Source organism: Pituophis catenifer, unplaced genomic scaffold, assembly GCF_029215685.1.
Source record: "Pituophis catenifer annectens isolate HBS135680 unplaced genomic scaffold, rPitCat1.0.hap2 SCAF_1, whole genome shotgun sequence".
NCBI classification, from domain to species: Eukaryota; Metazoa; Chordata; class Lepidosauria; order Squamata; family Colubridae; genus Pituophis; species Pituophis catenifer.
This window is the reverse complement of record NW_027256881.1, coordinates 103,250,923-103,274,016: the sequence shown is the minus strand read 5'-3', so window position 1 is coordinate 103,274,016 and position 23,094 is coordinate 103,250,923. Positions and strand designations below refer to the sequence as shown.

Below are 23,094 nucleotides of genomic sequence, written 5' to 3'. Positions count from 1 at the left end.
CATTTTTCTTCATTGATGTTTTTACTACTGGTCCCTTAATCAGTTTAAAATTTTCTTACATTGAATTCTTAGTCAGCCTTTTGCCATTTGTTTTACATTCTTTCAGTTCTTTAAACCGCTAATTATTTTTTCTTCTATTTTGCGATGTTTTTACTCACCAGGTCTTCCAAAGATGGTTTTCCAAAAGGCAATTGGACTTTCTTGGTTTTTTTTTTTTCCTTGAAAATGTTTTGTTTCTCATCCAAGAAGCTTCTTCAGTTCAGTTCAGAACTTTTTCAAGGAAAAAAAAATCAAGAAAGTCCATTTGGAAAAGCACCTTTGGGACAACCTTATCCTGGATGATTGAGAATCACCATAGATATTTACTCATCAGATATTTTTCAAACTTCTTGTTTCAAAGATTTCTTTTAACTGTAAAATAATTGTAAATCCAAAGGTGATTAGAAAACGAAGTTGAATGAGCCAGTGTTAAAGGCTTCCCTGTGGTTGAGAGCTTGATGGCTTCCCTTGTCTCCTGGTGCTCAGACCAGTAGGATGAGCCCTTTCCTCCTATTTCTCATGAAGAGCAGCCATCCAGAGCACAAGTGGGCAATCTTTCATCCTCTCCGTATCCAGAAAGGTTCCACTGGACCAAATTTGCTGCCAAGCCATTGGATATTGGCCCAGCAGCATCTCTGGACTTTTCAGAGACATCTAGTTCATCATTTTCCTCATACACGTGTCTTCAAAATTTACAATTCTCATTATCTATGTTGAGCTAGAGGAGCAGTCAATACTTCCTTCAATTACTCACCACAGTTCTAATAAGACCCTTTCAATATAGATAGCTTCTATCACTGCAGATTAGTATCATAGGTTAGAGAAGGTAAAACCATTTACAATTAAGAATATAGTAAGATATCCTAGTCTAGAAGATAGTAATTTGTGGATCCCAGATCACATCACAGTGATTGAAGTTGGTGCAATTTACTCCAGATTTTGATAAATTATTGAGAAAAAAAAAGCCTATTTGATCTTTAAACCCCTTCCATTTTCCCTTGGGCCATCCACTCTTGAGGAATGTCATTAAATCAATAAGGTGTGTCCTTTGCTTCCTTTGGAAGCAAAATAAACAAAACTCCATGAAATAAATGGGTGGCCCTGAACTACAAAAGATTGCTTGACTTCTCTTGGACCAAATCTAAGTTTCAATCTTTGTGTGTATGTGTGTATGTGTGTGTGTGAGGGAGGGAGGGAGGGAGGGAGAGGGAGATGCCCTTGTAAAAAGGTTGAACAAAATATTTCTCAGCAGGAAGCTGGTAGAACGTAAAAAACAAAAACAAAAGATGACTTGCACAACCATCTAAGTAGGGTTTGGTCTTTAAATGCCAAGCATAAGAAAATACTCATTTCACAAAGGATAAAATGGTGACACTCAAGCACCTATCCCTCCATCGAAAATCAGGAAAGACATCTCAAAAAGTAAACTAGCTAACCTACACACCCACATACAATATCCCAGATTATTTTAAACTGTAACTGTTTACCACTACCCACTTTTGCCCTCTAGTTACAATCTAACTACACTGGTTTCAAAATGAAAGGGCACATCCAAAATAAAGGTCTGAATTACATCCACCTAAATAATTTCACACTTTATAATTTTCTAGGGATGCATCTGGGAACTGCACAGAGGCTCTGGATGACAGAATTTCATTTTGCAATATGCCACGATCATAATAAATAATTAATTTGGATATGAAAATTGAGAGGAGCAAGTGGCATGGCAGTCATTAAGTAAAATGTCAATTAGCATAATGTGGTTCAGGGCTCCCATGCTAAATCTCAGCTATTTAGATAGATGTAAGAAGGTATTTTCAGTTGTGGCCCCAATTTTATGAATCCCCCTGAGGCTAAAATGGTTTCTAACCTACATTGGTCGCATTGGTTGATGATCTCTGGAGGGCTCGGGACAGGGGCTGTTCCTCTGTCCTGGTCTTATTAAACCTCTCAGCGGCTTTTGATACCATCGACCATGGTATCATGCTGCGCTGGTTGGAAGAGTTGGCGGTAGGGGGCACCGTGTTACGGTGGTTCTCCTCCTTTCTCTCTGACCGGTCGCAGTCAGTGTTGGCAGGGGGGCAGAGATCGACCCCGAGGCGCCTTGTGTGCAGGGTGCCACAAGGGTCAGTCCTCTTGTCCCTCCTGTTCAACATTTATGTGAAGCCACTGGGTGAGATCATCCGTGCTCCCGGTGGTCTTCCGGGTGCGCTTCAAGGTATTGGTTACCACCTTTAGAGCGTTCCATGGCTCAGGACCTGGATACCTATGAGACCGCCTTCTGCCACCGGTAGCCTCTCACCGGCCAGTACGCTCCCACAGAGAGGGGCTCCTCAAGGTGCCGTCGGCCAAACAGTGTCGACTGGCGGCCCCCAGGGGGAGAGCCTTTTCTGTGGGTGCACCTGCCCTTTGGAACGAAGTCCCCCCGGAGATACGGAGGATCCTGGACTTACGCACTTTCCGCCACGCCCTCAAGACTTTTTAATTTCAACAAGCTGCGCTGGCTTAACTCTTTTTAATTGTTTAATTTAATTTGTTCTTAAAAACAGGGGTGTTTTAATTAGTATGGGCCAAATTTATTTAACACGTTTTAAATTGTTTTTTAAATTTTATATTGTATGTGTTTTATCTTGGCTGTTCACCGCCCTGAGTCCTTCGGGAGTAGGGCGGTATATAAATCTTAATAAACTGAAACTGAAACAGGAATGCCAAAACACACCAAAGCAATCGTGTTTCAATGGGCATTGGTCATTATATTAACTCTCGGTTGCCAAACTCGATCACGTCACGTGACATATGACTTTTTTGCCTTTCTGGGGCCGGGGTGGGCAAAGCCTGCACATGACACATCTGGCCCACGGGTCACCAGTTTGACAGGCCTATATTAACTAAACAGGGGCTTTTATTATTTATTTTTATTATGCATATGTTTAGTGTATTTCATTGTGGACAGTTGTACCCACTCATTTTACATTGATGTTGAGCTATAAATATTGTAAAATTGAATGAATAAATAAATAAAACAGGGAAAATGTATCAAACCTGTTCTGCCATATAACCCATTCACATCTTCTTGGTTAATGAAGTAAATGTTTATAATGTACAAGTACAAAAAACATTGATAAACACTAGTATTGATAAACACAAGTGACCAATGGTAATTTACAAATAAAATATTTCACTTTAATGAATATTTTTCTCAAAGTTCAGGCACCAGAAAATGACTCCTTCCCCAATAAAGGGAAATATTCCTTTAAAATAAATATACATGTTTTCAAAGGTCATGAAATTGTAAATAGTTCAGTTGTGGCTATGTTGTGCATTTGAAATGTGCAATACAGATTTTTTTTTTTTATTTCCAGAAATTTATTATTATTTTTTTGCCAATAAACCTTTTAAATGTTCAGATATTAAATAACTAGAAAAATAAAAAAGTATTTAAACTGAGCAGGAAAAAATAAATCACATTTGCTATTTTACTCTCTAATTTTGTTCAATGTCCCCTGAAGAAAAAAATAAATAAATATGTCACCTTTTTTTGCATGCAAGAAAATACATAGTCCGAAGTATACAATATTTCTAACATGCTCGGTATTTATGTCATCTTACAGCAATGAACAAGCCCTTGGAAGTTAAAGACAGTGATTCTCAGATCTCACACTAATCATGGAGCAGAATAGCATCTCTCTGCCTATATAACACAGTCAACTAGTGTTACAGTCCTCGACCGCCACCCTTACTAATGGCAAAGTTAGGGTGGAAAGGCAAACACATTTCACATCTGTTACAACTAGAACAGCTTCAGAGTGTTCCGATAAAAAAAACACAGATTAGAGGGATGGACTGGGCCGTGTTTAATGGAGAAATACCATTTAAAAACTGAGTCTCAGAACAATCTGTAAAAATGCTTAACGGCATGGAGGAAGGAGACGCCCTGTATCTTTTGCAACTTGTAAAAACTGACGCTACCTATGGAGTTCAAACCAAGGCTTCTTTCTAACTGCCACCATCTCCCTTTTGCTGACAGGTTGCTCAATTATTTTTGCCACGAGGAATTGCGCATCAGCAATCGGAGACAATGTCCCGCTTCATTATGCCATTGTATACCCATAGCTTCCACAATGCAAAGCCACAAGAAGTCTGTCCTTAAGGATTTCTTTCTTGGGATACTCAGGCAACTTCAGCATATTGATACTGAAACAGAAAAAAAAAGAAGAAAAAGAATTCCCCATTAAAACATGCCATCTGAAAAGAGAAATTTGTTTTTGCATGAGATAATTAATGTGACACCACACTTTCAAATCAGCATCCAAATTCCTTCTTGCCTGAAATAAAGTATAAAAGAGCTGCATTGCAGTCCCCTTTAGTATTCCAATATTATCCAGCCAAACCAAAAAAAAAAAAAAATCTTTTACGAAATGAAAAAGCAATAGAGCAATTTTAAATAAAGGATCCTTTAGTGATTCTGTACTACTGCCCATTAATACTCGATTGCAAGAGGTACATTTTTTCCCAACAAAATGGAAGACATAATTTAAATATCTATATTTTTTGATAAGAATCAATTCTACATGAAAATGACCAGAAGTGACTGTTTTATTAAGATGCAAGATTGTACCTAGGCAAATAAATTCTTGTCTGGGACCCCAAAGCAAAAGAATTTAAGGAAAACATTCTGTCCTTAATGTATTTCAATATAACCTACCATGTACTTGATGTGGGTAGAAGATTTGGTGTATATGGCACAGCAGCAATCGTGAAATTTTGCAATCCACTCCCACCCATTATATGGGCAAAGCCACCATGGGGTACTCTAGAACTGAAAAACATTGATGATAAGAAGTTTAAGAAAAACTACAAGCATTGTTAATACATGAACCCTGCAATGACTTTTTGGAGAAGATCTAGAACTGATAATAAGCTGAACTGAATTTTTTGAAAAAATGCAACCCTGTGCCAGTTTCCCTTCAAAGCTTTCACTGGAAGAGCCACCGAATAGAGGTGTTACATACTTTCATCAGCTGTTCAGAGGGGAGAAGGGAAAATATACAAGATTATTACTTCTATCCCTATGTTCTTTATTACATTTAGGTTAAATGCAGATTTTTTTTTCCACTATAGCAATGACATTTTAAGTTCTAAATCATCTAAGCAGTACATCTACATTTTTATGCAACTAGCATTTTCATTTTGGCAATGAAGCTATTGAAGTATATGAATGTGAAGCTAAGCACTGCAAACCGACACTAAAATGCACTAGTATGCTGCAAGGTGAAATAGTAACTAAAAAGCCATATAATATACAAATTCTTTATGAATAACAGAAATAAATTGTTAAGATTTCTACATTTCTGATATAAAGAGTAACTGCTAAAAGTTCCAACTTCTTTTAAGTAATTATAGAACAAAAGTAATGGCTTTAAGGTAAAAAATGAAGTTACCTTCCTTTTAATATTGTTTTGTGAAATAAACAATATTTTGCAGCTTTGCAGAGCTGTATTTCAATACATAACACTCTAAATAACAATATTAGACACTGGTTTTGCTTCAGAAAACATTCAGAAATGTTTTATCTTAATTGGACCAGAAATATCACAGCAAAGAAAAATCCTTCATTAGGTATTTTACAAGCTTCTATTAAAAAGGCTTAAAAGTAACAATGTAACATGTTCATATTTCTTCAGAATCCAGACAAATTTAGTTTTTTATTGTGAACCAACATAAATTTCTGCAAAAGTCCAGCTTTCTTCCACAGGAGGTATTCCTAGATTTCAGGAACAATTTTTAGTGGAGCATGAAGAATGAGGAAAAGGAGCCATAAAAATTGGATTTCCCATCTTGTATAGCCATCGATAGAAACGACTCAACATGTCTACACTACTTTTCCAAAAGTCAGGTAATCATTTTCCTATTTCACATCACAAGAATTACATCATAAAAAGCCATGTAATTAATGATCTTATTGATTTTCCAAAAGCTTTTCTTATCTCATCTATTCTGCTTTTAACTTTTTAGTTTTGTCAGAAGAAAGCAATGGCTTCATTTACAATTGTAGTATAAATACACTTTGTAAAGAATACCGGGGCAAAAAAACTCCACTCTATCAATGGTTTCAGTCTGTGGTAGGTACATTGCAAGGTAATTTTAATTTGAAGAGAAAGAACACACTGCATTGGATTAATCCACATTGCATTAAATATGGGCCAGCATAAGCATCCAATCTATTTTCCCTTGAGAGAAGGGAGAATTTTGCCTGTCTGTCATTTGACAGAGTCCAACACAGTGCTACTTGGTTTGAGATTCACTTCCAGACTGGTTCAAACTACCTGGCCCATCATGAGCAAACTCTACCACTAGAAGTAAGAGGTTCCCGATCATCTCCACTCAACAAGTCAGCAGAATTGCCTTCTGTATACTGACATATTCCGGTCATTTTGTAAATTTTATGTCAAGATTGAATTTGCTTATGCAATATTATCTGCTTTTCAACTTGCCAAAGAATTGGGGGGAGAGAAGGGGAAGATGGAATGAGGAGGCTACAGACTTCAACCGTGAAAGCCCAGGCCCAACCAAGGACACTTCTGCAGGTATTGGCCAAGACATGAACTGTTCTCAAAACAAAAGAACGATTCATAATTGGACAATGTGACCTGTCCAGTGGGAGGAAGGGAGAACTCTATTCTTCAACTGTGCAATATTACATGGGAAAAGTTAGAGCTGGTTTTGCTTTCTTCAGTCCCGAAATGATGTAGTTAATAAAGTTTTGCTTTTAGGATTTCAAAGTTCCTGAGAGTGTCTATGTTTGTTGGTTTCGTTAGTCAGACTGGTGACACTCTATGGTAAACAGCAGAGCTGTGGAGTCGGGAGATAAATGTTCCGACTCCGACTCCGACTCCGACTCCTCAGTTTTTTGTACTTCCGACTCCGACTCCGACTCCGACTCCCCGACTCCGACTCCTCTGTATTAATATGCGAATGTATTTTATACATTCCTTGAAGGAAAGAAAGGCAACATACATGTCATTACCACAGGACTACTGGCTGGGAAGCCAACAGTCTACTGTATTGAACAGTTTAAGCAAAAGACAAACACAATGAAAACAACAAAGTTTTATTAATTTTTTTTTATTAATTTAATTAATCAAGTTGCTGGATAGTAGCAGCAGGCATAAACATCAGGAACAGGAACTTTACCAGTTCAAAAATACAAACCACATTATTTGGTTGTTTTAGAACAAAAACAAAGCTTATCTATATGAACCAAAAACAAAATCTGTAAAACCTAGAAATGGTTTATATTAATCTTGAAATGTAGTTATAGGCTTAGCAAATGCAAATCAATTCAATGTAGAGTTCTAAGGAAGAGAATTGCCTCTGCCAGATCCTCTTTCATAGAGGCTCTTAAGTCAGACTTTATTATTTTTAGGGCTGAAAATAATCTTTCGACACTGACTTGGGTGGGTGGCATTGCAGTAACTATTCTGGCCACATCACTAACGATCTCTGGATAAACAAGGATGGCTTCTTCAACAGTAAGTTTTGATGAGCGATCATACTTTTCAACTTCTTTTAGTGCTTTATAAAACTCCTGTTGGAATTTTTTTATTTGGACATTTACTGGTTCTGTAACGCTTATGCGACGTCGCTTTCCTTTAGCAACTTCCATTTTGTCTAAGAAGGAATCAAAGTCTAATTCTTCGTTTGAAGAAGATGATTCTGAGTTACCACTATTGCTTAAAAGAACTCCATCCTCCTGTGGAGGTATTTCAGGTCGTAATCCCTTCATGCGAACTGCTACATCATAGAGGGCCTTTTTCCCAGTAGCAATCTGTTTACTGTTCAATAAAAGTCGGCTCATTGGGTCGACATAAATAGCCGCTAACAAGATTTCATTTTCCAGCAAAAGACTCTCTCTTTTCATCATTGAAGATGCAATGCCCTCAGCTATTAACCCTCCATTTTTGTTCAGGCGATATAACAGGCTCTTCCATTCCAAGAGGAATTTACCCGGGGTTAGATCATCACATTGCAACCTCTTGGTGACAGTGAAGGGGTGAGAAAGAAGGTTCTCCAGCTCTTTTGTTTGTGTCCACTGGCTTGCAGTTAATGCAAGATTTTCATTGTCCATTTCTTCTATGAAGTCTTTAAGTTCAAGCAAACGCTTCACCATTAAATAAGTGCTTCCCCAGCGAGTTGTTTGATCCAAAATGGCTCCTTTTCCTGCACGTCTTTTCAAAATTGCATCTGTTTTTGGGGCCCTGGCTGCAACAGTTACTTGCCGTAATTTGCCAATTAATGTAGCTGCATGGCGATCTTTTAATCCATCTCTTATGGCAAGTTGCAGTGTATGAACAGCACATCGCATATGATGAATAGTAGCAAGCTTCAATGCTTCTTCAACAAAGTTGTCTAAAAAAATGTCAGCATTCTCTTCAGTTTCTAAACTTTCTCTAATACTTGCAGAGCTGTCTTCCTCTAAGTCTAATATCTGTTTGATACCTTCTTCATCTGCCTTCATCTTCTCAATTGTGCTCAACATGTTAGAAGCGTTATCTGTCACAACACATAAAATCTGTTCCTTTTTAATTTCAAAATCTTCTAGAACACCCTCCACTAACTTCTGAAGGTAATCACTGGTGTGATGTGCCTGAGTGTCCTTTACTCCGAGGGTCCGTGTTATTGTTTTGTTATTTTCATCCACAAATCTAACATTAATAGCGAAATAATTGACTCTGTGACGTGTGCATGCATCCATTTTAAGGAAGACAAAACGTCCTTTCATAACTTTCTGTAGTTCTTCCTTTTTACATTTGGCCTCCTCAATTATAAGTTTCCTTATACTTTCTCTTTCCAGAGAAACACCAAGTTTTTTTGCCATTTCTCCATTTAGGCCTAAAAAGGCTGTCTGTGAAAAGAAGGATAGTGGTACACTATTCTTTACTACCATTTCAATAATGTGGTGTTTGAATTTTTCTGGTGTCATCCTTATGGTAACTTTGTCAGATATAAAGAATTTTCTTATTTGTGATTGTTCTCCAGTAGATTTCTGAACGTTTTTTGTCACAGAAGTAGATGCAATGTTTTCATTGCTATCTTTCTCATTCACGGCTTCTAACACTTTGGGATGAAAACGCTGTAAGTGTCTTTTCAAATTTGATGCTCTTGTAGGTGCATTTTTATCAGGCCCACTGAAACTGCTAATTTTTGCATCACATTGTTTTTCACCATCATCATCTTTTCTAATACATTGGCACACGTAATGTTTTCCATCACTTGATAATGCAAAGTGCTCATAAACAGTAGACTTTGTTGTGTTTGTTGTTAGCAGTCTTTTTGCCATTGTTTAGGATGCCTCTTTCCCTAAAATATAAAATATGTTATACTAACTGGCATATAATTAGATTTTTAATATCAACATACACAGTCTTGTAAGTTGTACGTACATGGCTTTATACAAACAAATAAGCTATATATCCCAGCACTAAACCTAGACATGATTTGTCCTATACAATATAAACACTTACAGTTGAATCCAAGAAGCTGTTCCACCAAGTTCTTCTAAGCCAGTGGTTCTCAACCTTCCTAATGCCGCGACCCTTTAATACAGTTCCTCATGTTGTGGTGACCCCCAACCAGGGGTGGGTTCTAAATTTTTTTACTACCGGTTCTGTGGGCGTGGCTTATTTTGTGGGCATGGCTTGGAGGTTATGTGACTGGGTGGGTGTGGCTAGCTGGTCATGTGACCGGGTGGCCATGGCTATGTGTATAGAGGGCTGAAAAAAGTCATTTCTGACAGGTCCTCGCACTTTTGACTGGTCCTCACACTTATGACCATCCTCACATTTATGCCCGTGCAGCATTTTTAACAACCATGTCACTCATTTCACAACTGCTTCTCTTCACCATGGTGACAAGATAGGGCAAAAACGTAAAATGTGAGGACAGTCGTAAGTTCGAGGACTGGTCAAAAGGGAGAGGACCAGTCAGAAATAACTTTTTCAGCCCTCTGAGTAGTCCATATACATAAAAGGATACAGCAATAGAGAGGGATGAAGGAAGGGAAGGGAAATTAGAGTAGGAGTGAGGGTAAGAGAGGGAGGAAGAGAGGAGGAGAAGGAGAAAGGAAGAGGAAGTAGGGAGGAGAAGAAGAGGGTGAGGAAGAGAAAGTAAGAAGGAAAGAAAAGAGAGAGGTGGTAGGTTTGAGGAGAAAGATTGCTGTACAATAAAAAAGATGAAAGGGAAGAAAGCCAACCCCAAACAAATATAAAGATATTAAGATAAAGAATGAATTGTTAAACTTTAAAGAATAAAAGAGAACAAATATGAATAAATAACAATAATTAGAAACACACATACAAACATACAATGTATTTTCTTTGAACAGAGTATTTGGCCGGTTCATAAATTTAAACAGTGTTTAGTCATGTTTAAAGTTTAAGCTAACAATCAGAGTTACAAGTTTTTATAGCCTTAGCTGAATGACAGCAGTTTTTCCAATGGTTTACAGCTTCAGTCTTGAACTATTGACCCTCCATTCCCTTCACTTATGCAAGTGTCTCTAGTCCTGCAAAAAACATATTTACTTAATCCCTTATCAGTGAGAGGCTAGGTTACCCATGGGCGCTGCGTTCCCTGTAACAGCAGAACACAACACTATGGAAAGTATAAGTATTGCCACTCCTAATTGTGCGTTGCGTGCCTTATAGTGAAGCACATGAAAAGCATGCTTCTTCACGGTCACTTAACGTGTTCATTTTGCGGTTACGTGAGGCACTGCATGCATTGGTCTTTATTCTTACAGTAGAGAAGTCATTAATTATAACTTTTTGTGAATTGGGACATTTAAACTTGCTTTTTTTAAAATTCCAATCTAAATTTAGTAGGAGTCGGAGTCGGAGTCGGTGCATTGTTTGCCGACTCCGACTCCGACTCCAGGTACCCAAAATTTCCTCCGACTCCGACTCCTCGACTCCGACTCCGACTCCACAGCACTGGTAAACAGGCCACAGCACTGGCCCAGATCTCAGATGCCAACTAAGCTCCATCACAAACAGAAATTCTAATGCCCAATGTGGTCTCTTCAAAAAAAGTTTACTGAGCGTGCTTTCAGCTGCTGCCTGCTGGCAGAAATTCCACAAAGGACATTTATTTTCTGCTGGGAGACACTCCTAAAGCATTGCAAGCCTATTATTATTTTCTTGATTCCTTGTTAGCATGTAAAAACAGCAACATGGAAGAACAGCAAAAAGAAGAAGGAACAACAACATGGAAGAAACAAGCTTATCCACACTACCTTCTTCTCATGTTTTTGTGTTTCTGGTGGGATCTGATGTTCTGTACAATGGTTGAAAACAAAAACCTGAATGATAGCCCCATGTAATGATTCTATAATTATGTAATCAAGCTTGCAACCTTTTATATTTGCCAAGGATATTCCTATTTCAAGCACCAGTCACTTTCCCCAAGAACTGTAAAGTGCTCTAATTCATTAAGAATATATATTTTTTAAAGCTGTAAGATTTTCAGAAATTCCTCTCAAGAGTAAAATAAAATAGTACACAATTTATCTAAAGCAGTGGTTCTCAACCTTCCTTATGCTGCGACCCTTTAATACAGTTCCTCATGTTGTGGTGACCCCCAACAATAAAATTATTCCTAAAACCATTGAAAATATTTGTTTTCCGATGGTCTTAGGCGACCCCTGTGAAAGGGTCATTCGACCCCCAAAGGGGTCCCGACCCACAGGTTGAGAACCACTGATCTAAAGAAAGAATTCGCAACAATTAAATATAACTAGTTCTTGGCTTGATCATTTAACAATCATTTTGAGTTACAATGGCACTGAAAAAAGTGACTGAGGACTAGTCCCCACACTTACAACTGTCACAGCAGTCCAATAGTCACATGATCCAAATTCGGGCCCTTGGCAATTGGCATATATTTGGCCTGGGGCTCCAATGGGGAAGTGTCACGCTGACGGTAGAAGATAGATTAACAACAGAACCCACTCCACTCCTCTGCTCATCCTACTCCCCATCTTTTAGTTATAGCTGATAATTTGTATTTTTATAGTATTTTATTCTTATTAAATACAGATTTTTTTTGTATAGTCTTATCATTTTAACCTTGTAAGCTGCCCAGAGTCACTTCGTGGTGAGATGGCTGGCAAATAAATTTAATGAATAAATAAATAAATATATTTACAATGTTTGTAGCGTCCTGGGGCCATATGATCACCATTTGCGACTTCCCAAGCTGGCTTTCGACAAGCAAAGTCAACAAGCGAAGTCAAATTCATTTAATGACCACATGCTTCACTTAGCAACTTTAATGGTTCACTTAACTGTCGCAAAAAAGGTCACAAGCTTGGGCAACTATCTCACTTAGCAACAGAAATTCTGTTCTTAATTACAGTCGTAAGTCAAGGGCTACCTTTAATAAAAGCTAATAATGCTTTTCTTTTTTTTTTTAAGGATTAACAAATAAAGTTTGTCTATAACAACAAAAAACATGTGTTTCACCAAGACTAAAGCTTTCTATTTTGTGCCATGCATCTGCTACACTCTCAGCCCATCTGCTGAACAGCTCAACTCAGTATTCTATAATGGCTATATAAATGCTTAAATATTACACACTGGCAAAATTAAATTATCAGGTGATGTCCCTCCTGGTATAATGCTACTTGAGTCTTATATAAATTTTCCCTCTGGAAATCTTATCCTCCCCCTCCCCCCACATATATATATATACATACATTATCTAATGTTTAATAAATGGGCTTAGAGAAAGCCAATGGCATGGGGAAATGAAAGCATCAATCAGTTTGTCTCTGCACCCATATCACAGAAATCTTCCCTCAGTCTTTCCTCAGTCATTAACATTTCTAATTAAAACCACAACTGTGAAGTTAGTAAACAAACTGCAAGAGATGGGCCAACAGGATTTCAAGAGAATGAAAACAAAAAAGAGATGGCTATTATGCTGCATAACTGTTACCTATAGGGCATTTAAGTTCCATTCAGGTTGAGGGATCAAAATACCCCATCATAATTCAATCAATTAAAAAAAAATACAGTTGGCGAAACAAGTTGGCCAAATCCAGATGGAACAAGCTGGTCAAAACAGGTTCCAAAAATTTGAACTATATCATATCAAAAACCTTTGCCACATCCAACAAAACAACTCCTTTCATTTTTTATGAATGTATAATTAAAATATCAATTATTAATTAATATTAGCCAAAAAATTTCCCATGGAAAATGACATGGTATGTGTAGTTGAAAGTAACAATATCGGAAGTCTACATGATATTTTTGCAGCCAAGTTTAACAGGGAAATCAAATGACAATAATCTTTAAAATCAGAGTTATATACATATATCTTCATGGGGCTCCCCTTGAAGAGCACTCAGAGGCTCCAACTGGTCCAGAACGTGGCCGCGCGGGTGGTTATGGGCGCAACCCATTGTGCCCATGTGACACCCCTCCTGCGCGAGCTGCACTGGCTCCCAGTGGTCTTCCGGGTGAGATTCAAGGTGTTGGTTACCACCTTTAAAGCGCTCCATGGCATAGGACCCGGGTACCTCTGAGACCGTCTTCTGCCACCAATAGCCTCCCACCGACCAGTCCGTTCCCACAGAGAGGGTCTCCTCAGGGTGCCATCAGCCAAGTTATGTCAGCTGGCGACACCCAGGGGGAGGGCCTTCTCTGTGGGAGCCCCAGCCCTGTGGAACGAACTGCCCCCAGAAATTCGTAAGATCTCCGACCTCCGGGTGTTTCGCTGCGCATTGAAGACCCTGTTGTTCTGCCAGGCCGGACTATCAACACAATAGTTTTAAATTGGGGTATTTAAATTTTTTGGGGTTTTAAATCTGAGCCAATTTATTTAATTATTTTAAATTTTATATTGTTTTTTTGTCTGTGTTTTTAAATAGGCTGTACACCACCCTGAGTCCTTTGGGAGAAGGGCGGTATAGAAATAAAATTATTATTATTATTATTATTATTATTATTATTATTATTATTATTATTATTATTATTATTATTATTAGACTCTTTTAATTTGAAAAAAAAACACACCTTACTCAGAATAATAAAATGATAGTAATTCAAGGAAGCCTATTCATTTGTTCTAAACATAATAATATTTTATATCAGATAAGAATTAGCATAAATATATGGTTAAATAGCCACTGACCTTATACAGAAGGATAAACATCACAAAAAATGAATACAAAACATATACTCACATAAAATAAGATAATATATATGAAAATTATTTTTAAGTCAGCACAGCTACAGTTATAGATGAAACAGATATAAATGTATTTTTTAAAATCCCTACATTTTCTTTCTTTCTCTAAGATACGGCTATATTATTATAGGGAGGTTTAATTTTCCTGATTTTTTAGTTTTATAATTGGGGATATACATTCACTTTAATTTCTCCATCAAATACAGTGATCAATTTTTTAAAAAATGATCTGATTTTTTTTTTAAAAAAGAAATGCAATTGGTTAGATATCCAAAAATCGCAAACTGCTACTGATCTAAAATTCATAGGTAGTTGTAGCAGTATTTGCTGAAAATCTTGTGTTCTTATCTGGAACAGCACATTTTCTGAATACTTTTCTACAATCAAGTAAAAACAAAATATATTCACCTGCCAGTGACAAACTGCAGTAGTAGCACCCTTTCTTCTTGAGTCAATTCTTCTACAATGTCCCAAAACCACTAGATAAAAAAAATAAATCAATTTGTTTTTGTTCAGTTTTCTTCAGCTAAAATTTAGCAGCTAGATGCAACTTAAAGTTGAATGAGTTTCAAATTGTAAACAAAAATCTTCAAAACAGAACTTAATACCTAGTTTGTCGACGTAACTCAATAGTGTTTATCCTATTCTTTCTTACATGATGACATAATTAATTCAATTACAATACAACTGTATATCAAATGCTATATAATTATATAACCTTTATATATTATAATTATATAGTGATCTTAATATAATCAATACAACATTCTTCAGGGGCATGAATGAAGCTTGGAGTGTTCCTAGACTTCTTCCATTATCACTGGAAGACCCAGCACTCTCAATTATTAGGAACTCTTAACCAGTTCAACTACAATTCTTTCTAGACAAGCAGAACTGGCAATTTCTTACTATAAGGCATGATAGTTTTGAACACAGTTTGAAAATGTCATGTAATCATATATAGCTTCTAAGGTACTTATTTTAGTGACCAATACAAATATGTGATACCATATTTTTGTAAAGCAGCACAGTTTTTTAATGCAATTCAGGCCAAATTCATTGTACTGCATATGACTTGTCAAATCCTTAACTACTTGCAATATGAAGGTATGTAAGTGAAAGGGCTCTCTCTACTATAAAGCTAAATATTATTTGGAGGGGCAATTTTATTCTTAATATTTGATTTTAATTGCCCATATTACACTAAGAAAGCAGCGATGTAGATATATGCATACATACGTACAGACTTATTTCATTTTTTTAATTTCATCTTTTATTTTTTCACTGTGCTAATATGGGTTTCTTTCCTTGTTTTACTTCTCTAAAACAGTTTTGAAATCTGTTCTGAAAATTCTCATTAATACGCAGATACAAATATAACTACATTATGACAATTGGTAAATTCAAACCAGTCTCACTATGCCTCATTTCCAAAAAAAACTTAAACAGCCTGGAAAGACTGGTAATATATTAAAAACAGGGGGGGGGAGGGGAAGCAACTGGTTGAAATACATAGCAATAGCAATAGGACCTAGACCAGGGATGAAATGCTCCCGGATCGGACCGGACCACCCGATTCTGTAACAATTTTTCCCTGTGGTTCGGCGATCCGGTAGCGATCACCACCTAGGTGTCATTACTTCCTGGTTTTAATCAGGAAGTAATGCTTCTTTACCTTCTGCACATGTGCAGGTTTTGCGCATGCGCAGATGTGTGCATGCACATGGTGTGCATGCATGTGCTTCCGAACCGGTAAGGAAGGTAAGTAGATTTCACCCCTGACCTAGACCTAGACTTATATACCGCTTCAAAGTACTTTACAGCCTTCTCTAAACGGTTTATAGAATCAGCATATTGCCCCCAACAGTCTGGGTCCTCGTTTTACCGATCTCAAAAGGATGGAAGGCTGAGTCAACCTTGAGCTGGTCAGAATCAAACTCTTTTGAGTGAGCAGAGTTGGCCTGCAATACTGCAATTTAACCACTGCACCACCATAGGTCTAGCAATCCATCCCATGGATATATATACTCTACCTGAACAACTGGGTCATCTCTTTCATAGCCACTTGTATATTCTGTATTTTTAATCCAGTCATTCACATCAATTTCTGGCATGCCCGAAAGCAACAATTCCTTTTAAAAAAGGGAGAAACCAAATTTTGATTATGAATATGACAGGTTAAACTGGTCACATTTTTAATTGTAAGGTGTTTGTTTTTCTGAAGAATACTCATTTTTGAAAAGATATTACCTTCTATATTATGACACAGAATATTAGGATTTCTAAATCAACATGAGATCATTCAACAAACTGAGAACTACAGTACCAGCATGTGCCCGGTTCCTTGGCATTTAGATTACAAAATAAAATATTCTACTCACTTTCAACAAAATAAAGTGAAACTGTTGTCCAAATTAATACATTCAGTGTTCCAAAGTTGCTACATTCTGTACTATTAACTATAAAAATCATAGGATGCTCAATCACACAATATAATTTTACTTACCAATTCATATTCATCGAAGAGTTGTACCAAAGAAGGAGGGATGAACATATGGAAGCCTTGCAGAAAAGCATTTATCTGAGGCTGAATGGCTCTTGTCATTCGAAGCTCAGTCACAAGTTGGACATATTCAGCCTGAAAATTGTGTAAGTATTTTTAAAAATTACTATATTTAATCCAATTAAATCAAATTTTATCTTTGTCCTGGTTCCATTTACCTCCACATTGGGTGCCGTCCTTTGGAACTGCCTTCCCTACTCATACCCTTATATTAAACAGTTCTGGTAAAGGTTCAGTGTCTAAGAAAAAAATTATTAGAGAACATTCTTATTATAAATTTTGAAAGCTGTTGTGTAAGGACTTCTAATGGCCCTGAACAAGGCAGGGCTATTTGCAATCCACAGTTTATTCCTTGACTGAAAGAAGCATTTCGTTCATTTTTAGGAATGAATATACATAGAAAACTATTTTCTAATGTGCTGTAAGTCTTTAAAATATAAGAGTTATAAGAAGGAGAGATTTTCCTTGGGCACACTTTGTTCACACATCAATTTCACTTGTCAAAAGAAAAGTAAATGTCACATTCTTATTTATTTTCGCACTATATAGCTGTAACACTTTTAACGTTCATCCATGTGTGTGTGTGTGTGTGTGTGTGTGTGTGTGTGTGTGTGTGTATTAATTCACATAAAATATTTATATAAAATGAAGTTAAATTAACATTTCTCTCCAGTGTGGCTTCTTGTAGAAAAGGAAGCTTATTTGTCAAATTACACAATCATGTTTGTACAATCAGAATGATCACACTATATGATTTGTTTGATGTACAGAGTAAGATGGGAAAATCACAGCTCCCCAATTTTGTGCCAAGGATCGAAACATTTGCCAGTATGTCACTGCTAAAATTTGGCAAAATAGTAATTTTACAATTTCTTCATCTTTCTGAAAATAATCATGTAAGCTTTCAAATATGTACCGTAAGTTAAATTCACCTTAACACATATTCAGGTAAAAAGAAAAAATTCTCCAAAAAACAAAGAAAACATCTCATTTTAATGCTATATCACCATTGCCCGCAGTATTTAGAAGCAAAGAATAGTTTTAAAAAAAAGGAAGAAAGAAGTGCCCCCACCCAAAAAAGTGGCATAGTAATTCTTGAACAGCAGAGAGGAAGACAATTCAACCAGGCTGAACTATATACTGCCTCAATAATTTGAGGAATGTCTAGATTGAAAACTGTAACAGGAGACACTTTCTGCAATTCAAACTACTAAAAAAAAGAAATATATACTATAGTGTAGTGTAGTGTAGTGTAGTGTAGTGTAGTGTAGTGTAGTGTAGTGTAGTGTAGTGTAGTGTATGTAGTGTAGTGTAGTATATATAGTCTAGTCTAGTCTAGTCTAGTCTAGTCTAGTCTAGTCTAGTCTAGTCTAGTCTAGTCTAATCTAATCTAATCTAATATAATATAATATAATATAATGAAAATAAACTAAATTCTCTTTCATGTTTACTTTGATGTCAAACCTTTTGTGATGCATGCCTTAAAATCTATATGGATCAAGAGAGGTGCCTTCCCGATATATTTAGTTTCAAGACCTGACATCTCCAGTGATCTTTTGGGGGCAAGGGATTGTAAGAACTATAATTCAGCACCTGTGAATGTTATAAACTATCTATTCTGGTATTAATTATACTCATATCTTAAACCATAGAGTTGGCCAAGGCCTTTAAGGCCCTGGAGGCTAACTTCCTGCTCAGTGCAGGAATCTAAATTAAAGCATCCCAGACAGATGGCTGTCTAGCAATAAAATAAAGCCAAAATAGCATTTGGCTTTCTTTTTGAAGCCATATCATATTGTGGAATCATATTCAGTTGGTAATCAAATGCTCTTCCAAAATCTCTTCCACAAATACTATTACCAAGCCAAATGTAACACATTAACCGCTAATTGATTTTGCTTTCTGTCAAGCTGAGGAATTGATGCAATGATCCTCTTTTCTCCTCTACTTTCCCAGGGTCTTTTAGATGTCCCATCACATTTTTTGTATTTGTCTCTTTTAAATTTCATTCGTTGAGGTGAACAAAATAAAAGTAGCAAATAAAATGGAGGCTGAACCTTTTTCTTCCTTGTCCTTTAGACACGGTCAGGGTCAAACCCATTTTCTTTATCTGCCTAATCCCATGAGACTCAAACTGACCTTCCTTGCCCTCAGATAAAACACCCTACAATCACATCTAGACCAAAATCTAGAAACCCCCTTACCAACTTCCAGTACACTGCAAGGACAGCCTAAGAAAGGACCTACAACTATCCATCCTCCATCAGATGATGACCTCAACATTCCATCACATTTAATAATGGACTTGCTCAGATCTGCTGCACTCCTTAAAAGCTTACTTTGCCTGAGAATAGAAATAACTCCAGTTACATGGACAAGGATCTGCCTAGCTTCCCCAAACTGACCAGCAAATCAGATTGCTAGGATTTCCCACATTGTAGTCCCCAATTTCTATAAAACTCTTTGCTTTCACATTGTGTTGGTCCCTTTTTCTTGCAAAGCAGGCACTCAACAATCTTAGCAATAAACATGGTTTCTATTCCTTGGTGTTGTACTCTTGTACTTCTGAATTCTCCATGACAAATTGTTTTTCAACCCACTTTTCTAATCTATCAAGAACATTCTGTTTTTTTTATTTCTGTCTTCTACAATACTTGTCATTCCACACAATTTTGTGCTATTGGTAAGAATGGTGAATATACCCTCCACTTCCTCATTCAAATAATTGAACCTTGGTTAGTACAGGATCCGGTATGGAAACTGAGGCACTCCACTTAATTCTTCCCAACAGGAACAACTGATAAAGCATTTACAATACATTGTCAAGCTTAACGTTCATGCCATCCAGCCCACACTTCACTAGCCTGTTAGTCAGAACATTGTGGGGGTATTTTTTCAAATGCATTGCTGAAACAAAGATATATAGATTCAATATTTAAAGATATTGAAATCAGTTATGTAGACTAGGTCATTGCAAGAGTCTCAAAAATATTTTCTTTGACTTATTAGTAATCAAATCTTGCAATCTCTATGGATCATTTCTCCACTGTGCAAAGTTACTTTTGCTGTTCTCAACATGAAAATAAACATTTAATAGGTGTTAAATATATTAAAAAGCAAGAGGGAATAAATCTAGACTGATTCTTTTTTCCCTACTTTCCGTATGCTCTTCTTATCGCATATTCTTCTTATAAACTGTTTATGTGAATACAGATATATTTATCTAGACCATCTGAATGTTCCTTACTTTCTCCATAAAGGTGTGTGAGCCATAAGGCAATAAGATCATTGTGATCCAAGTCAAGCACCTAGCTTGGTAAGATAATTCACAGTTTGGAGCTGCCAATCCACCTACCTGTTTTTGAACACTGAAGAATATCAAAATTAATGCTTGATTTTACACGACATGTGATTTATTACTTGTTTATGTCAATCATTTAATCATTTGTTCTCAATATTTATTGGAATTGTTCAGAACAGAAAGTTAAGTCTTAATAGAATTTTAACAGCTGCTGATCTGTCCCCGTCCCCACACACACACACACAGCCAGTCGAGGGTTAAGGAAACACTTTGGAACGCACTCAGTTCTTATCTCCGACTTGGCAGCGATAGACACACCGTCTGCCAAGTTACTTTATTTTCACAAACAGACAGATAAGATACGAACGTTCAAGAAAGTCCAAACAGAAATAATATTTCTCCCAGCAGTTCCGGACGAGGCTTTAGTGACTCCAAGGTTTTGCTTTGTTCGTCACAAAAGATCCTTGACCACCACTCTCTATTATATAGTCTCTGGGGTGTGGTCTCTGGGGTGTGGTCCAGTGACTCAGTTCTAATCCCTAGCACGCCTCCCAAGCTGCTGCAAACGTTTATCACGCCTTCGGAGGCGTGCGTCCAGGAATGATGTGTCATTATCACTTTGACTCGAATCAGCTGTCTCCTCTCCCTCGGCCGGCACTTGAGACAATGCCAGAGGGGAGGGGCCTGGAGAGGGAGGCCTGGCTGACTCCTCTTCCTCATGCTCGGAGCTTTCTTCCTCCGATGGGACAGGCTCAGAGGGCGGGGCCACAACAAGCTGCTATCAATTCCTCCTAACAAAAACAATTTTAACTGCCTCCACTCTTAAAAGTCTACATTATATTTGTGGAAAGAACCAGACCCACACTTGAAGAGTTCAATTAGCTATTTAATTGCTCCAGGTATACACAGGAATCTTCTCCAACTGAGAGTTTGCACTTGAAACTAGATAAGGTTCAATCAAGGGGGATCAGACTTCATCCTCTTGTGTCCACATAGGGATTTTAGACTAAGTCCCAATTTGACTTGTTCCTCTGGCTCAGTCAGTTTCTCTCCTATATTATTCTTCTAAATATGTAAATAATTATTTTTATAACTGTTTTATCAAATCAATTCATAAATATTTCATCTTTTTTGTAGTGGTGTTTTCCGTATAAATGTTGTCTTTTTCCCCCTGTTTGTAAGTCACCATTTGAGTTTTATTGTTGTTTATCTGAAAACCTGATATACATACATACATACATACATACATACATACATACATACATACCAGAGGTGGGTTCTACTTACCTCCGCTACCAGTTTGCAACGGGACTGTATGCACGTGCACATGCACAGAAGCTTGTGTGCATGCGCAGATCATGCGTGATGATGTCCGGCCGGGTGGGCAGAGCCTCCCGCCACTGTTACTACTGGTTTGCAAAACCCGGACCGAACTGGGAGCAACCCACCACTGATACATACATACATACATACATACATACATACATACATACATACACTCTACCACCAATACTAAAAATATTTTGAGTAACTGGGAATACATTATAATTTCCAGATATAATTTCAAAGTATTTTTTATGCTGCTAATTTAATTCCTAAAATTTTGCTTTCTTGTCTTATTTTCACTGCCAATCACTGTAATAACAATACAGACAAGGAAGGATAGAGAGGACAACTATTGTCCTCAATATACTGCATTCTTTGATTAAAAAAAAAACTATTCACAGTTATCTGGCTTCTTATTCTTTTTACATACTCTTTATACATGTAAAAAAAAAATAGAGCCATGATTCATCCTTTTTAAAACTGAAAGTATGAAAGACCATTTCAAATTATAAGAATTGTTCTCTGAATCAAGAAAAATTATAGTCACATACTGATTTGAAAATTCATGTTATTGGTAATATCAGATATATCTGATATTCTTATGTATCTCTTTGGAACAAATCCAGCCTGATCAGAATATATCACCATTTAAAAAAAGCCATTTATGCTCTTTGTAAGCATTGCCATAAAAAGCTTACAATCAATCAAGAAATAAGGCATATGACTCTGGATGGATCAAATAATTTCATTCTGTATAATCAAAAACATGAAAAGTTCTCTCTGATTCTGATTGCCTAATTGTTTAACCAAATTTTCTTGAAAGATTCCATAATATATTGCAGAAATACCAATAGGTCCTAGAACATTTTTCAGTTTCATTTTTTTTTTATTGCTTCTTTCAGTTATATGTTGACTAAGAGCTTTTTTTTTTTTTTTTGGTATGTAAACTTTGTAAGCAATGTTTTTTTCAGATATTTTCAACCTTTCCCAGATGATACTTTACACAATATAATCTAAAATAATAACTGTTCCATCATCTCCTTTGTTGTATAAACATGTCAGGTTTAATCCCAGATAGTTCTGAAATTGTCGTTTTATGATGTTCTCTAGAAACTTTTCTGAGTGATGTATAATTCACTAGAATTCAGAAGAAGTTATTAATATGTTCAAGATGGCCTTTTCAATACATTCACAATATTCAACTGAGCTGTACTAGTAAGGGAAGATAAGCATCTCTGCTTCTGTAGTCTAAAAGTAAATCTCCATAATTAACTTCTACAATTGTAATCGATCCTCCTTTTTTTCTGACAGATAGGATATATAGGCAGTAGCACAAGAATAAATTTATTGCCATAAGTCACGTTTAAATTGTATCCAAAGCTAGGAAAAGACTGTGAATTCTGAATTGGGAAATATTGTTGCACCATTTGAGGGTACGCATGGATAATGTGTTTTGTGCAATAGCACAATAATGTTGATTTGGGAATGAGATAAAATAAGTTTAATTATTTTTCTCTGTTATTGGTATATAAAATATCCAGACTCTGTACAGGTACCCATAAACCTGACAAATATTGCAAAATTAGAGATGGGCATCTTAGTGATAGCGTAT

At 36.7% G+C, this 23,094-nt stretch overlaps 1 protein-coding gene across 1 annotated transcript in view; it reads right to left on the bottom strand.

Annotated features, from left to right (window-relative positions):
* Positions 1-3,200: 3,200 nt before the first annotated feature.
* The window catches only part of HACE1 (HECT domain and ankyrin repeat containing E3 ubiquitin protein ligase 1), a 41,822-nt gene continuing 21,928 nt past the window's right edge, over positions 3,201-23,094 (bottom strand). Inside the window, exons 18-22 of the mRNA XM_070953749.1 lie at positions 16,799-16,930; positions 16,326-16,424; positions 14,701-14,771; positions 4,745-4,858; positions 3,201-4,233 (exon numbers count right to left, since the gene is read on the bottom strand). Of these exons, the coding sequence (XP_070809850.1) occupies positions 4,131-4,233; positions 4,745-4,858; positions 14,701-14,771; positions 16,326-16,424; positions 16,799-16,930 (519 nt within the window). The 3' untranslated portion in view covers positions 3,201-4,130. The remainder of the gene's footprint in view (positions 4,234-4,744; positions 4,859-14,700; positions 14,772-16,325; positions 16,425-16,798; positions 16,931-23,094) is intronic.